This window comes from Schistosoma haematobium, chromosome 3 (assembly GCF_000699445.3).
Source record: "Schistosoma haematobium chromosome 3, whole genome shotgun sequence".
NCBI lineage: Eukaryota > Metazoa > Platyhelminthes > Trematoda > Strigeidida > Schistosomatidae > Schistosoma > Schistosoma haematobium.
This window is the reverse complement of record NC_067198.1, coordinates 18,356,251-18,371,664: the sequence shown is the minus strand read 5'-3', so window position 1 is coordinate 18,371,664 and position 15,414 is coordinate 18,356,251. Positions and strand designations below refer to the sequence as shown.

The 15,414-nt window shown below is 36.9% G+C and overlaps 1 protein-coding gene across 4 annotated transcripts in view; it reads left to right on the top strand.

Moving 5' to 3' along the window:
• Positions 1-5,382: 5,382 nt before the first annotated feature.
• The window catches only part of TFB1M_1 (Dimethyladenosine transferase 1, mitochondrial), a gene marked incomplete at its 5' end in the record, with an annotated part of 12,918 nt that continues 2,886 nt past the window's right edge, over positions 5,383-15,414 (top strand). For 2 of the 4 annotated variants that reach the window (XM_012936679.2, XM_051219621.1), the window contains 5 exons: positions 5,383-5,428; positions 7,333-7,647; positions 13,242-13,610; positions 14,202-14,353; positions 15,265-15,376. In XM_012936679.2, coding sequence (XP_012792133.2) covers positions 5,384-5,428; positions 7,333-7,647; positions 13,242-13,610; positions 14,202-14,353; positions 15,265-15,376 — 993 coding nt within the window. Of the gene's footprint in view, positions 5,456-7,332; positions 7,648-13,241; positions 13,611-14,201; positions 14,354-15,264; positions 15,377-15,414 lie in introns of all 4 variants that reach the window. The other 2 variants (XM_051219623.1, XM_051219622.1) reach the window with 1 other exon arrangement.

Sequence of the window (15,414 nt, the reverse complement as noted above, 5' to 3'; positions counted from 1 at the left end):
CTTGAAATCTCACAGACACTTCTGATTGCATCGTCCATACATTAGTCTTGCCATATATTTAACAATTACAAGTAAAATACGTAACGATTGATGCTCTTGTATCTGCCAACAAGTCATAACGCCGTACAATATTACGTCGATTGCAGCTTTCGTGAGTTGTGTTACGTAAATGAAGGAGAACACAGGAGACGTTCTGGCTTATATCAAATGTGTTTTAAAAGTGAAAGCAAAATAAGATAAATCGATGTGTTTAGGCGAAAAGTATATAATTCAGCAATGTCTGAAAAAGAACGATTTAAAAGGCGAAAATCCGCATTATTTCCCCCGGACAGGCGAAAAAGAATACATTTTGTCGCGTTTCCCCGTTATTTTTCCTTTGTTCGCTTTTATTTCCTTTTTATTGGCTAATTGAACGCAAGTCTTACCTCCTATAACATAACAAACGTGTTAAACAGATCCTGCAAAAACCTTTGAACGTTACTGTAATTCAGGATTCAGTTGACGAAAATTCCTAATCACAATGACAGTGGAGTTGCTTAACTTTGGTGCCAACCCCTTGAGGTTGTTTGTGTTGTAGTTAAGTTTTTAGATTTGTTTATTTTTACACAACTGGGAATTTCTACTCATATTCTCTATTGTGATAGGCGAATCCACGGGGCCTGGTGAACTGCATCTTAGGCTACTAAAGGAATTAGCTTACTTCGTTGCTTTAATCTTTCCGTAACTCAGGGTCGTTTATCAAAAGACTGGAAGAACGCCATGGCAAGTTCTGTCTTCAAAACAGATACGAAACACAAACCTAAGGGCTACCGACTCGTTAGTCTATCTAGGGTGGTTGTCAAAATTATAGAAACTTTTATTCAGAAGGAGCTTTTTAGGTATCTCGATGAGAACCAGATCCTTTCGGAAAAGTAGAAAGATTTAAGAGTATGTTGTTCCTGTCTCAGTAACTTGTTAGTGGCTCGTGGAAGCTGGTGCGCTCTTAAGGACTTAGAGTTACCAATAGACGAAGACCATGTTGACTCCAGCAAAGCTTTTTACGAAGTTCATAACAACCAGCTGTTATATAAAATAAGAAATGTCAGAGGTGGCGGCAATCTATTAATGTGGATACAAGAATTCATAGTCGGGCTCCAACAAAAAGTACGGGTGAACTTCAGGTTGTCTAGCTTGGAAACTGTGCTTAGCGGGCTGCCTCAGGGTAAAGCTTTGGGGCCAGTGTTATCCCTGTTATATGTAAATGACCTTCCGCTTCTCCTATCACCATTGGTCTCGCCATATGCTGACGATACCAAGATATTGAGAGCGATAGAATGTGAAGATGGTAGCTTAGAACTTCAAAATGACCCGGAGAAGTTATCCGAATGTTCTCAAACTTAGCGGTTGCCGATTAATACTTTCAAGTGTATCGTGGCATATATTAGTTACGAAAGTATAGATACATACACGGTGATAACATTGAGCTATCTGTTGTCCAGATACACAGTGACGCAATAACTGTCGTTAGCCAATACTTAAAAACTACTGCACATTGTCGTGCAACAGCCATCAAAGGTTTTAGAACCCTATGGTCAATACGTAGAGCCTATGGCCATGTCGATGCTAAAACCTTTTTGACATTGTGCACAGCTTTCGTTCATCTTGAACTTCAGTACTGAATACAAGTGGCTAGTCTCTGCCAAAAAAGACTGACTTTTTGGAAAACGTTCAGAGAACAGCAACTAAACTAATTCCCAAAATAGCGAAGCTCGATTGGCCAAACTAAACTTATTCACGTTGTCACAGAGAATAAATAGAGGTGACTTGGTTACAGTTTAAAAACAACCTAGTGATGAATTTGCACCCGGTACGCCCCTATTTATTGTCTTCCAAAACAGAAAAACTTCGAAGACACTCCTAAAAAGTTCACAATCGTAGTGAAGATGCCACAGGTAATCAAAGTTTGACAACGCTTTAAGCAGTAACATCCAATAGGAATCGTACCCGTCAAGTGAAATCAAAAGACAGAAGCGAGGGGGTTCGAAGATATTGCTTTGAAGACTGTACAACACAAAGGACGTTACTACAGAAATATATTAGTTAAAGTAGATACAAGCCAAAGTAAGACCACTGCCGCATGGGCCAGTCCATGACATACAATTAACTAATGCGCGTCGGTTGTACATGACCTTGGCAGGGAGCGACGATCTGTTCGACATTCAGTGATCCAACTGCCGGATGATTTGGCTGGGGCTCAGTGACATTTCACTGGCCCTACAATACTCCCCCACCAGATTCAGCGGCCGTTTGAATCGGTACCAAACATGTTGGGAGCAGTCGCGCGCCGGAGAGTGCCAAACGAATATTATAAATCCTCCAGGTATTGCTTATCTGTAAAAGAAATGGAAAGGAGGCGGCAGAAACTGGTCGGGAAACAGCGAGTCATAATATGTTAGTAGGACGTTGGTTAAACGTAAAGCGATTAACCATAGAAATAATGAAAAGAACAAAGCGTTTAATTGTTCTATCAAGCCGCGCTGAAATATATAGCTTTGACAAGCAATTCAGTTCCTCCGATGACAAACGTTAAGTCTGCCGCAAGAGTAATGATGCTATAGCGATAGTAGGATAAGTGTATTATCAATCGATATCCATATTTGTACTGTCATTAGTTTAAAGTTGTAAGTCGGGCAGTGTCGTTGACAGCTATTAATTAGTGTCGAATTCTAGTTATATCTATATCTAACAGACTAACCGTAAGTACAGAAGTATAACAGTGAAGAGTGGTCGTGATTTCGTTGTGCGAAGCTATTGACCAACTTGTAGTCACAGTTTGAAAAGTCGATGACTGCTGTTACAGTCAGTAAGGGTTGAAGGCTACAAATCCACAGCAAAGGTGGCACGATGAAGTCTCTAAAAGATGATAAACGGTGAATGCTGCGTGTTTGTTCGGTTAGTGAACAGAAAAATATCGAAAAGAACATAAGAAACCAAGAGTGTCACTCTGGACTCATGTCAATGATACCCGTGAAAAACGCTGTCAGTGTTGGGATAGAGGCGACAATATCGTTTTCAGTTTGCAGGAGATTCGCTCGACTGCATAAACTGATGATTCGCGCGAATGATATTGTCGTCAGACCACCAATTGAACTGGACAGGTTGTAAATCGTCGAGTAGTTGAACAGCCGATTGATGTACCGGAATCATCTGTTAAATAACAGCCACGAGGAAACAATACTTCATAAAATGAAGTACGACATCGAAGTAGAACAACTACAATAGTTCAGATGTGTTACAATGTCAAGTCTAAATAACATCGTTCTTACGTATATTGACAGTTGCACTGAACGTTCGCTTAGGTATGATTAGCGTAACAGTTGGATGTGTGAATAAAAACATATACGAAAACTATGGTTGGGTTCGTGGAGAATTTTCGAGGACGTTTAGATATTTTCCAAACCCGTATCGCATGTAAATAAACCGAAAATAGAATTAAAATGACTGCCGTGTAATAAGGAAATCGAGCCATGATTTACCGTGTGAATTATTAGCAAATACAAGGGGTATAATAAACATTAATTAAAATGGTAACCACCAATGTAACTAAGGTTTAGAGGGTCCAGGTAACGTGGCCATTTCGTAAAAGGCTGATACAAAGAGCTTATTACCTAGCGTTAAGTGACATATTAAGTACGACAACGTGTGCACTTGGGACATGGACTAAGCGTGCTCGTGTACATGCAATATGTTTTACCACAGTATGTCGACTAACGAGTCATAAATGTACATGATTTCGACTAAAACTTGACGGCAGTGACAGAATATATGACTAGTTTACGTGAAAGCAACTACGAAATGTTATCACGCATCATAAATATAGTACGAAATAATCTAATGAAATTATGAAACTCGCCTGGGTTACTCTTGCCTTTAAGTAATGAAGTAGGCAGTAGTTTGAATCTGGATTATGTACGAGGTACTGTTGATTAAATTTTTCGATTAACACAGCGTTGTAGACGTGAATTTCTAGCATTCGTATCCTCTGTTTGGCCATGGAACTCAGCAATTGGAAATTAGGCAGGCAGTGGTAAAAAAAAGCAAAACATTCTAGTGGATAGTGGTTAAGCAGAAAGATGAATTTATAGTCGATAGTTAATCTTGTCTTATTTGTACCGGTGGATAAGGTACAAAGAGATATGCGTTCGTGTTGCCTTGTGGCTATACTCACGAGTGGTTGATATTTTAACAGACATATTACACAGGAGCATTTACATGCTGCTAATGCTTGTTGAAGAACCACGATAGCCGATTATAATCGTAGTTGATTGGTTAGTTCTGTCGATTGAACTAAGTATTTAAGTTTAAATACTAATCAACATTGACATGAAGCAACGAAAGTTCACAGTGATAGATTAACATAGGCGATGATAAAAATGAAAAAGAATAAGTATAGAATACAATGATAAAGATTATAGTGATAGGTTGCGTTACTCGAAGTCTTGCTCACCAGTGTTGATCACCAACGTAGATGATCTATGTCGAAATGATTGGAGGCCTACTCGAGTTAGACGTGAATAGTGTGACGAACCAACTAACGTCGAAGTCACACCTCGTGGTCAGCACCTTACGTGGACTACCCCCATTGACGTAACAAGGTACTATAGATGCTTTGAAGACTGTACAACACAAAGGACGTTACTACAGAAATATATTAGTTAAAGTAGATACAAGCCAAAGTAAGACCACTGCCGCATGGGCCAGTCCATGACATACAATTAACTAATGCGCGTCGGTTGTACATGACCTTGGCAGGGAGCGACGATCTGTTCGACATTCAGTGATCCAACCGCCGGATGATTTGGCTGGGGCTCAGTGACATTTCACTGGCCCTACAGTATATTTGATAGGCTATCAATACATCGAGGATCGTCTGATCTAATCTGAGTAACGATTGCAGGGATTGTTTAGCATGGCGTTCCCACTTTTGATCTGGTGCGGATAGATGACGGAGCGCCTTCAGCTAGGTGAGTCCATTAAGACTAATGTGTCCAGCATCCAATGTCGAAAACATAGAGAGCTATTTACTTTGGGGATTTATTTACCGATATAGTAGAACAAATTACTTGGTTGAAGCTCCATCTGTCGACTCTTTCAAAAGAAAGTTGAATCAACTGGGAGACCATCATTTTCAAGACTAACACAGGCCAACAAACCTTCTGTCCTTTCAAAACCGTAACTGGAGATATCAGGTATTAGACGAATTTCGGAGCTATCAAAAAATATAAGAACATCAACAAGAGTACGGGTTCTACTCCATAAAGAGACGATAAAAATTCGTGAGATATATAACGGTTTTTCGTGCATATGGTTTAACACCAGCATCTTTAAGTCTGAGAAGTAACTAGTACAAGGTCGTGGCGCACATATCAAAATAGCGAGCAGAACTTGGGTCTGGCTGTTTTCTCCTTTACATCATGCGAGTTAATAAGTTTGGTTACTTGGAACTATGAGCATTATTTGAGATTCAGATAAATTAATTGTCCAACAGTAGAGAATAAGCTGTACAAGATGGAGATGTAAATGTAGTTTAGAATTACATTTTAAAAGGCTTTTATAAGTTCATGTACAGATAATTCTAGAATATTTCGACGTAATCTCCACCATGTTGTCTAACGAAATTCTATTATATTCAGGAAGAGAAGATGTGTTGGCTGAACTCATTAGATCATGATTACGATTAATCGTAAAATTAAGTAGATTGGTAGAAAAACATTGGTTGTCAAGACAGGTGAAAGCGAACCACTGACTTCTAATGTTCAATTTTAAGCTTCGCAGTTGGTTTGGCTTCACTGAACCTCAATACCGTAGATGAGGGCTGTTTGTTGATTTTTTTGGAGTGGATTCACTGCACTCACCTAATATCTGTTCTAATTTGTTTTCATGGTATTGAACTAAGAGAAGTTATTGTCATTACATGGTGAAGAATACCTCGAAATGTCCTAAAATTATCTGTACATGAACTTATAATAGCCTTTTAAAATGTGATTCTTAACTACATTTACATCTCCATCTTGTACAGCTTATTCTCTACTGTTGGACAATTAATTTATCTGAATCTCAAATAATGCTCATAGTTCGAAGTATCCAAATTTATTAACTCGTATGGGGTAAAGGGAAAACAGCAAGATCCAGTGAATCTATCATATTCTGTAACTTATGTCGCTCTTGCTTTATTAGATTTTGTAAGACAAGCCGTCTAAGTGAAATAATGAAGTCAATAATTTTACTGAGAAGTCGTTCGTTGGTTTCATAATGAATTCTTACGGTTCAAGGAACTTATTGACTTATTTAAATAGCAGTGGGTTGTTGGGACTGTGATTTTGTCATATGATTAAATTAAAGGCATCCGGAGTTTGTGTTGGGGTTCAAATGCGATTTAAATATCTTTACTAACTCGACATTGTGGTGTCTGAAATTGAGAACTTGAAGTAGGAGGACTTAGAAGTAACTGGAGTTAGTAATGCGTACTCAGAATATTGTTTTTATGAAATACTTATGTACACCTATTATGTTTTGTAAGATTTGACTCGGTGGATAGTAGGAGGGAACTAATATCAATCTTTTTAAGCTCTAATCAGCGTATTATTAAGAAAACTGATTATAAGGGGCTTCGTCGTATTTAAATTTTAATGTGTAACTTTATTATTTCAAGTTTCAGTTATATCCAGATGTATTTCTTAATTGAAGGGAAGTAGTGTACATATATTCTCAGGACTTCAACTTCGGTTGCTTGATTTAACACAGCAGGTCCCCGATCACTTTTATCACTCGTAAGTAGGGAAGCCGAACCTAATCGGACATTGTTTATTAATGTTAGGCATATAGTTATAAATAAGGTAACTGTTCCGGTTAATTGAATAGGACTGAGGTAATTGGAAAGTTGTATATATGTTTTCCCACCTCGTCGTTCCATAGTAACTGTAGTGCATACGAGATAGTAAAAGCATCACGAGAATCAAATAAAAGCGTACAATCAGTTTCTTCGTCCAAGTTGTACTGGAGGAGAGGGTGCTATGTATTTAATGTGACTCAGGGTTTAGAACCAAAAACATGTACAAGATCACTTAGTTTCTATAAAGCTGTCATTCCATGATTAGGTTTAATATTAAAGCCGACAATTTCCGTAAATGATCTATCTTTGTAAGGCTTCACTGTTTGGATAGTGTTATTTTTCCTTACACATCGACTAAAAGTCAATGTCATATGTAGCTATTAATCTATCTTTGTTACATTTATATTTGTTACAATAATTGCCACTTGTTTTTGTATCCTTTGATCAATTTTTTGCTTCAGTCCATTCACCTCCCCCCTCTTCCATCTCTCCGTGAAATCATCCATGTTTATGGTATTCGAGCTCAGAAACAGTTATCTCAAAACTTTCTTTTACAATCATCATCTATAAATGGACTAGTCAAATGTGCAGGGAACCTTCGTGGTGCATATGTTCTTGAAGTTGGTCCAGGTCCTGGCGGGATTACTCGGGCGATTCTTCAGAAAGCTCCACGTTATGTTGCCGTCGTGGAACTAGATAGAAGATTTATTCCTGGTCTTCAGGAATTACGGCTTGCTGCTTTCGAAATGGGGATCCAAATGGATATATACAGACAGGTATTTTTATTGCTCGATATATGCAGGTGATTGTCATTATTCTTGTTTTTAGTTATTATGCTTCCAAACTTTCTTCACTTATTCTTACTTCGTTCTACATGTTTAACAATAGATATCCAACTGATACCTCCTACACCAACGTATATGTACCACTTCAATACATAGATGTTTTCACTAAATAATGCATTAGGCAAAACGGAACGAAAATCCAATGAAGACGCATTATTAGGAAGTAAACTAATTGGTTGACGTATAAATCAAGATAATGAAGATTTTAAAGTACATCCTAATGCCTACATTAGGGAAAAAACCATTGGGTTTGCCTTTGAGGTTTTGGTTGTGAATCACGTTTGATAATGTCTTAAGGCACTAAGATTCATAATCCCTGTGACCATTAATAAGATCATGAGAGACCCAAATATACCAATTCAATACAACACTGTCAGCACCCGACATCATCTTTCTGACGATCAAATCCCTCCCTTACCTCTTAATAGTTCTTCCATTCCTTTGGCTAACCTGTCTCGCATATCTTTATCACGACGCTTCACCAATGCTGATAATTTGAGTCCACGATATATTATCCCTGGTCTCCGAGACCATGCTTCGAACATTGTTTTAAATAGGAAAATAGGCTTATTTAGCCAGGACTTTAGAATCTCGCGCTATCGATATTTACTACATCTCTTAAACGCGCATACAGGATCCAAGTAGTCATTCACTTGACCTGACCTTGTTAATATAAAGAGCCGGCACGATTTACTCTTGGAGTACATGGAGACTCCACTGATACTTCCCGTGGCCTCTTTGGTACATGTATATCACTAAGTTTTGAAGTAGAATAGGGTTTGTTAGACTGGATTCCAATAGACTCGCTTTTGCGCTGTTCGATTCAACAGAACAGTAGAAACTCGAAAATATAGGGACACATGCTGTTGCCTTTTCGTTGTCTCTGTCTACGCTCCCATTGATTGCAACTCGGACGAAGTTAGAGATGAGTTTCATAGGAAGTTATCGAACCTCCTAAAAGCCGAACGCTCTGATGTAGTAATAATGAAAGGCAATTTTAATGCTCATGTAGGCAAACTAAACCAAATTTAAATGGACCTAGGCAGATCTTACAGTGTTGCGGCTCAGAGAACAGATAATGACGATCGTCTGTCACAACCATGCTCAGATAATCTATTTCTGGTAAACACTAACTTTTGACATAAGGAGAAACATCGTTTGTTGTGGTGACCCCCAAAATCGACTCGTCGATGGACTCAAATAGATCACATTGCCATTAGTGATCGTTGAAAGGGTTCGATAGATGACTATCACTCATTGTGGAGCACATGTTTAGACTCGGATCATTCTCTAGTTCAAGGACGTATTTGTTTGAATCTTACTGGACGTAAAAAATCCACACCAAGTAAACCCTTTAGAGTTCAACTTAATAATGAAAAAGTTAAAAATATATTTCAGGAACAACTATTGGAGTTAATCAGCGGTGAAAGCGATATCCATCCTAAGGTAGCTTGTCATGGTATCCAAGAAGCTGTGGAAACAGCAGTGATATCTACCAGTAACTTAAATCAAAAGGTCAAGGGAAATAGGTGGATTTCAACGGCGTCTATAAAACTGATAAATGTTCACATCAGGGAGCAGTTCAACTAGCTTTCAACCACACTTCAATTACCCATTATTTCCAAGCAACTTGAATGCCAAACTGATGTGAATCTTGCGAATCTTGGTGGGGCTGGAAAGGCTATAAGCAATCTAGAACGAGGCAGAGCACCAGGGCCTGATGGACTAACCCCTGAAAATTTTAAGTATGGTGGTTCAGCTTTGTCAGTTAGATTAGCTGAAATCTTGGCTAAAATTTCAAAACGAGATGTAATCCCATCTGACTGGTCTCAATCACCGATCGTCACAGTCTATAAGAAAGGAGAAAAATTCACAAAGGAGTTAGTTTCACCAAGTGTGTTTGAAATATTAGCCTTAATAATACTTAGACGTCCAACTTCAGCTCATGAGGACCAAGTTCGAGAAGATCATGCTAGTTTTAGACCTGGATGTGGATGTATAGACTAAAAACCACACCCCTGTGGGTTCTGGAACATAGACATACTTTACGACATCCGACTACAATTGTATTCTTTAACCTGAAGGCGGTGTCTAACTCCGTTTACTGCGAGGTTCTGTGGCAGTATTTGTCAATGAAAGGTCTACCAAAGGAATACGTTAACGTTGTATAGGCTCTCTGCTGGAACACCACTGGCGAAATCTCCGTCCCAACCAAAGGACGAGTTTACTGCACACCAGTTCGCTCCGTTTCACTTTGTGAATGTGAAATACGGCCACTAAGAACAGAGGACATCCATAAGTTACTGGTATTCGGTCATAGGTATCTTGGAAGCATTGCTCGTGTATTTTGGGATCACGAAGTCAGCAATGATTGGGTTAGGAACAGAGTACTAGGTAAGGATAGGAAATCGACTGATGAGGTAGTAAATCTTCATCAACTGAGGTATTTGGACATCTGCTACGTATCTTAACGTGCTATGTTTTCTGTTGCAGGAGTAAGCTGGAAGAAAGCTACGGGTGGCCAAACCAAAACATAGCGTCAGTTCATGAAGTCGCTGACAATCTGACTTGGCCTTGTTATTAGGTATAAACTACCTGGTTAGGGTCTGCGTGTCTGTCATAACCATTGGTTAGAGACTTTGAATGACATTGCTCGAGATCGTTTGCAATGGCGCAGGTATATCCGTTCCTTGTCTTCCTCCATGTTCTGAAATTCTAAAGTCTCTCGTAACTCTTTTTTGTCTTTATTTCACTAATATATATATTCCTATCGATTGGCATATTCGATACCTAATCTTTTCTACTACAACTGATTCTGTTACTACTACTATTCTGGGATTCGGTCTGACGATTTCATCTGTCTGTGCTAGTGGGGTATCGTAACTTGAATTGACGTACGTACGTACCACGTTCTGCGCTGTGATTGACGGGCTGATCCCAATTTTCGCACGCACCTCATGCTCGGATTGACAAATTTTTTCGAGTGGTCCACTATTTTTAGTTGTTTCTCTGAATCCAACACCCTGATTGTCCATTATAGGTAAAGTGAGTAACCCACTCGTTTACCATGGGCTATCACAATACCATTCAGTCGGATACCACACAAGCGAGTGTCGATTGGAACACACTTTAAAGTGCATTCATTGCTTGAAATTATGATGTTGCATTTAGATGTGCTCAATATATAAATATTTCTGTAGAATCTCAAGTATGCGGGGTAAATTGTTTGCGTTAAGTTGGTATGCCGAAGGAATATTCAAAACCTTACCCCCTGTGTTTAATCAGATCTAGACGATTCATGCTATCAAGTTCAACATAATTGTTCCTTTGGTTAATATTCTAGTGAACGACAAGTACGAATTCGTATATGCGCACCTTCAACATATTGGACAGTTTGAACTCGTCGTTAAATTCATCAACATTCATTACTGATTACAAACACAGCTTTACCAACATTTCTATCGGGATATCCAAGTACAGTACAGCAAGGTTGCTTTTTCCATCTAAGTCCACTGTACATGGGGAAGACTACAGCGACCAACAATGTTATGCGGCAGATAGAAATTTTAATTTGCGGGCTCGTTATGTGGGCACATTAGCTTTCGTACTGCTAGCAGATGTCATAATGGCACTTGACAGTCTAACGGAGTCACTATTTTATGCAAAAAATGAAGAAGTCGAAGTTTTGAAAAATTATTTTGAAGACATTTGGATCGGGAGATTAACAAGATGCGTATGCCGCAACGACCCAGTGTTTTGAATTATACGGCGAATCGTTTACAGTTCCGTTATAGGTCATGAAACGAACAGGACTGTCGAAGGTTAGCATAGAGGATTTAATAAACTCATTGACACTGCTCATCGAAACAAACGGGAATTCATTAATGCTGTAAAATGAGGAACACAAGTTTAGTGAATAGAAAATCGAACAACTCGTTGTCGGGACCCGGTAATAACATGTATGAAGGAAGTACAGGGACATATCAATGCGTATTAAACAGGTCCTAAGAGATCATGTAAACAGATCAATCCTAGACTATTAACACGAAATAGCACATAATCTGTTTTCGTATATCTGGACGTTAAACTGTGTCATTATAAAAACAAGAAAATGTAACATCTACATAGTGTTTATGAATCTTTTGATTATCTTTCTTGATCTTCTGTACTTAGTCAGTTTTTGTATAAATGGCATTGATTTGCTGTATTTTTAACTCGCCCTTATTGATATGTGCCTTTTTACTCCTACCCTTATAGGAGCAAACTGTCATAATAGTCTTAGATGATACAGTTCATAATCAGTCGCAATACCACACATGCATTCGTCTTCTTGTTGTTGGTTTTAAAAGTTTTATCAATTCATTTGCTTCTAGATCTTACTTCATGTTTGTTTTCAATATCTTTCCATTTTCGTTTACTTTCTTTTTCCCTTATAAAGTGCAACTACGTAAATTTACACACCTTTATGGGATTCTCTATTTTCTAGAATATATAAAGTAAAATAATAGTTTATATCTTCAAATGTAGAAAGTCTATTGTGATCATAACTTCATGTTCTTTCAAATCGTAGAATTAAATGCTTGTTATTATTTTATCTAGAATTACCAGTTAATGAAATTTATGCCGTGAAACCAATCATTTACACCAATATTTCTTGTCCGAACTCATGCGACAAAATACTTTTATAAAGTGAATTTTATCGGTATAGTTGAATTCATTTATCACTGTATAATCGCGTATTTCTTTGCAATTTTCTTTATAACCAAAATTTTGAAGCATCTTAGAAGTATTCACGCACCCCATTGATTGTGGTTCTTTTAACGAATTGAGTTGATTTCCAAACTTAATTTTTATACTTCACAAAATAAATAGCCTTTCAGTTTGTGTGAAAAATTAGTTTATCGGTATTAGAATATTTTATTACCATACCGAACTCTTCTTGAAATATTTATTAACAGTAATGTTCGAGGATTCTATCTCCTGAAAATATTACAATTCATAGGTGGGCGTTTTACAGTTACTTGTCTGTTATTTACCCCTATTTAGCATTCGCTCGTAAAATAACTAGTTTTTTTAGAATTCGTATGGAAATCTAGTCTTCGAAATTATTCTACCGAAAGCTCTAGGATTGGAATATGATAATTTTACCTTTTCTGATGTGTACAGCTTTCTTAGCCGTAAATTGATATATATATATATATATATATATATATATATATATATATATATATATATATATATATATATATATATATATATATATATATATATATATATATATAGGCGATGTTTACTTCTTCCTGCCAGTTAACTAAATAATTAAGGTCAATGGAGGTACATGTGTTTTACATTACTGTCTAACTAGGGTTAGTGTTTTTAGTTCTCGATGAACCAGTTAATGCTAGGATAATGCTTGTTTTGGACTGCTTAGCAAAAAAATATCATAATTTTTTGTTCAACATTTTATCTCTACCGTTTGATAATGTAATTATTTTCGAACTTTGCCTTGTATATATGATTTGCAGGATATTCTAAAATTTAATTGTGAAGGTATTTTTCCCATCAGTTCTATGACTGGTGCAGGAGCATGGGAGGAGTCACCTGAGGTGGCAAACTCAAATTTATTAGAATCTACATCAATAAATCGAAATGAAACTGCATTAGAAAAAATAAGTTCACCACGCTTGTGTGTGATTGGAAACTTACCATTCAATATTTCTACTCCTTTGATTTCTCAATGGCTTCATGATATTGCTGAGCGACGAGGAATTTGGCGATATGGACGAGTCCCTTTGACATTGACTTTTCAAAAAGAAGTTGCTGAACGACTTGCTGCGGATGTATGGGATGAACAGCGTTCCCGCTTATCTGTCATGTCACAAGCATACTGCGACGTAAGGATTTTATTTATATAAAGGTTTTCATCTACTGTTTTTGTCCTAATCTTGTTCCGTCATTAGTTATATCCAAATAAATTAAAGATATCTAATGCGTAATAATCCTAAAGCTGACAGATAAGTGTTTGATGATTATTGAGTGTCAGTATGAATTCATTTTTCGCCTGTAATTTTTTTTGATGTGTTGTGGAATTGTGTTCGGTTAACGACTAGATTGCGTAAGTGCTGCCTAGTGTGTATATAGTGATTTATCTGGACACTTGACTTTCAATTGGTTTGGTAACAAGTTTTAACCTTATTCCTTCATACTGAGATTTTGAACAATCAAGTGATGTCACTACTTATAACTCAGTAGGACTCAATAGTCTGAAATAAAAACATATAGAACGTTGTTTAGTCATATACTTCATTGTTTTTGTGCAGTTCTATAGTTATAATTATTTGATTTACCGTTCGTAGTTTCTTATTTTCAGGACAGTTTTATTAATTATCCCCAGAGTAAGACTGGCCTTTTTTGTTTGATGGTTCAAATTTGCATTGTTTTCATGTATTATAATATGTTCATTTTTAATCTTCGAAATGTAATAGGTTAAATACATGAAGGATATTCCAGGTACTGCTTTTGTTCCTCCACCAAAAGTAGATGTTGGTGTTGTTCGTCTAATTCCTTTAAAACAACCGCTTATTCCTGTACCGTACCCGTATGTTGAAAAATTGGTACGTCAAGCATTTCACTTTAGGTAAGGATCACATATTTCCTTGTTATGTTACAGTTTATTGAAATTTGGTCTTCCGGAGTAATGGTGCATGTATAGTAATCCAACTTTTCTGTACACGTTTACTAACTACAATGTAATATAATCTGTTGTTAAAGTGTTTACCGAAAGAAATTAAAACTCAGAGATAAATGATCGTTATGTCTATTCCCTGCGGTGCCGGTATTTATCAGCATTGATTTTCACTACTTTCAGCCACTATAATTTCTTTGATCAGAAGCAATAAATTGTAGTTTTTTCCGAACTTCTCACGGTTTCTTATTTGATTGATCTATTGTAACCCATTTACGAAGTATAACTATACACAGCTGCGAATCATCATCTTCAAATAAACACTAAACTAACAATTTTTTCGATTACATTTATCTTTAACTCCAGCGCACCATTTCATAGAGTGATCATTTCTCTACCTTTTCCATCCAGTCATAGCGTCACTAATGCACAATATAGTGGAAATGACGTATAGAGTACTGTGAGCAAAAGTTATTGTTCCTGTTGTTCTGTTTATAGTTACACCATAAAATAACTACTCGTTTTCTTGTCTGATCGTAATACGTACACTGTCCATCTTAATTACTTCGTAATATATATTTATTAAATGCATGCTTAGTTTTTTAAGAAAAATAAAAGTAATTAGAACATCAAGTTTAACGTATAATTCTTGTTGTTGAGAAAGGTTCATAGGATGAATACTTCGAAAATTGTTGTCAATTACATTATGTATATCACTACTTAATAGAGTGAAATATGTATTTTCTAACCAACTTCACTCTAATAGTCAGCATGAGGATGAATACTAGTTAAGCTTATAATATAATATTATTATTATAGATTAGGTAGTAATTTCAATTTCAAAACACTTATTTTCCATGTAGACAAAAGCAAATAGTTCGATGTCTTGAAACATTGTTCCCTTCTAATAGACCTAAACTGGTTATTCAGTTATTCAAAGAAGCCGGTGTGCAACCATCCAAACAGTGTATACAGGTTAGTTTGGTAGTTCTTTTATTTCATGTAGTTTGTGT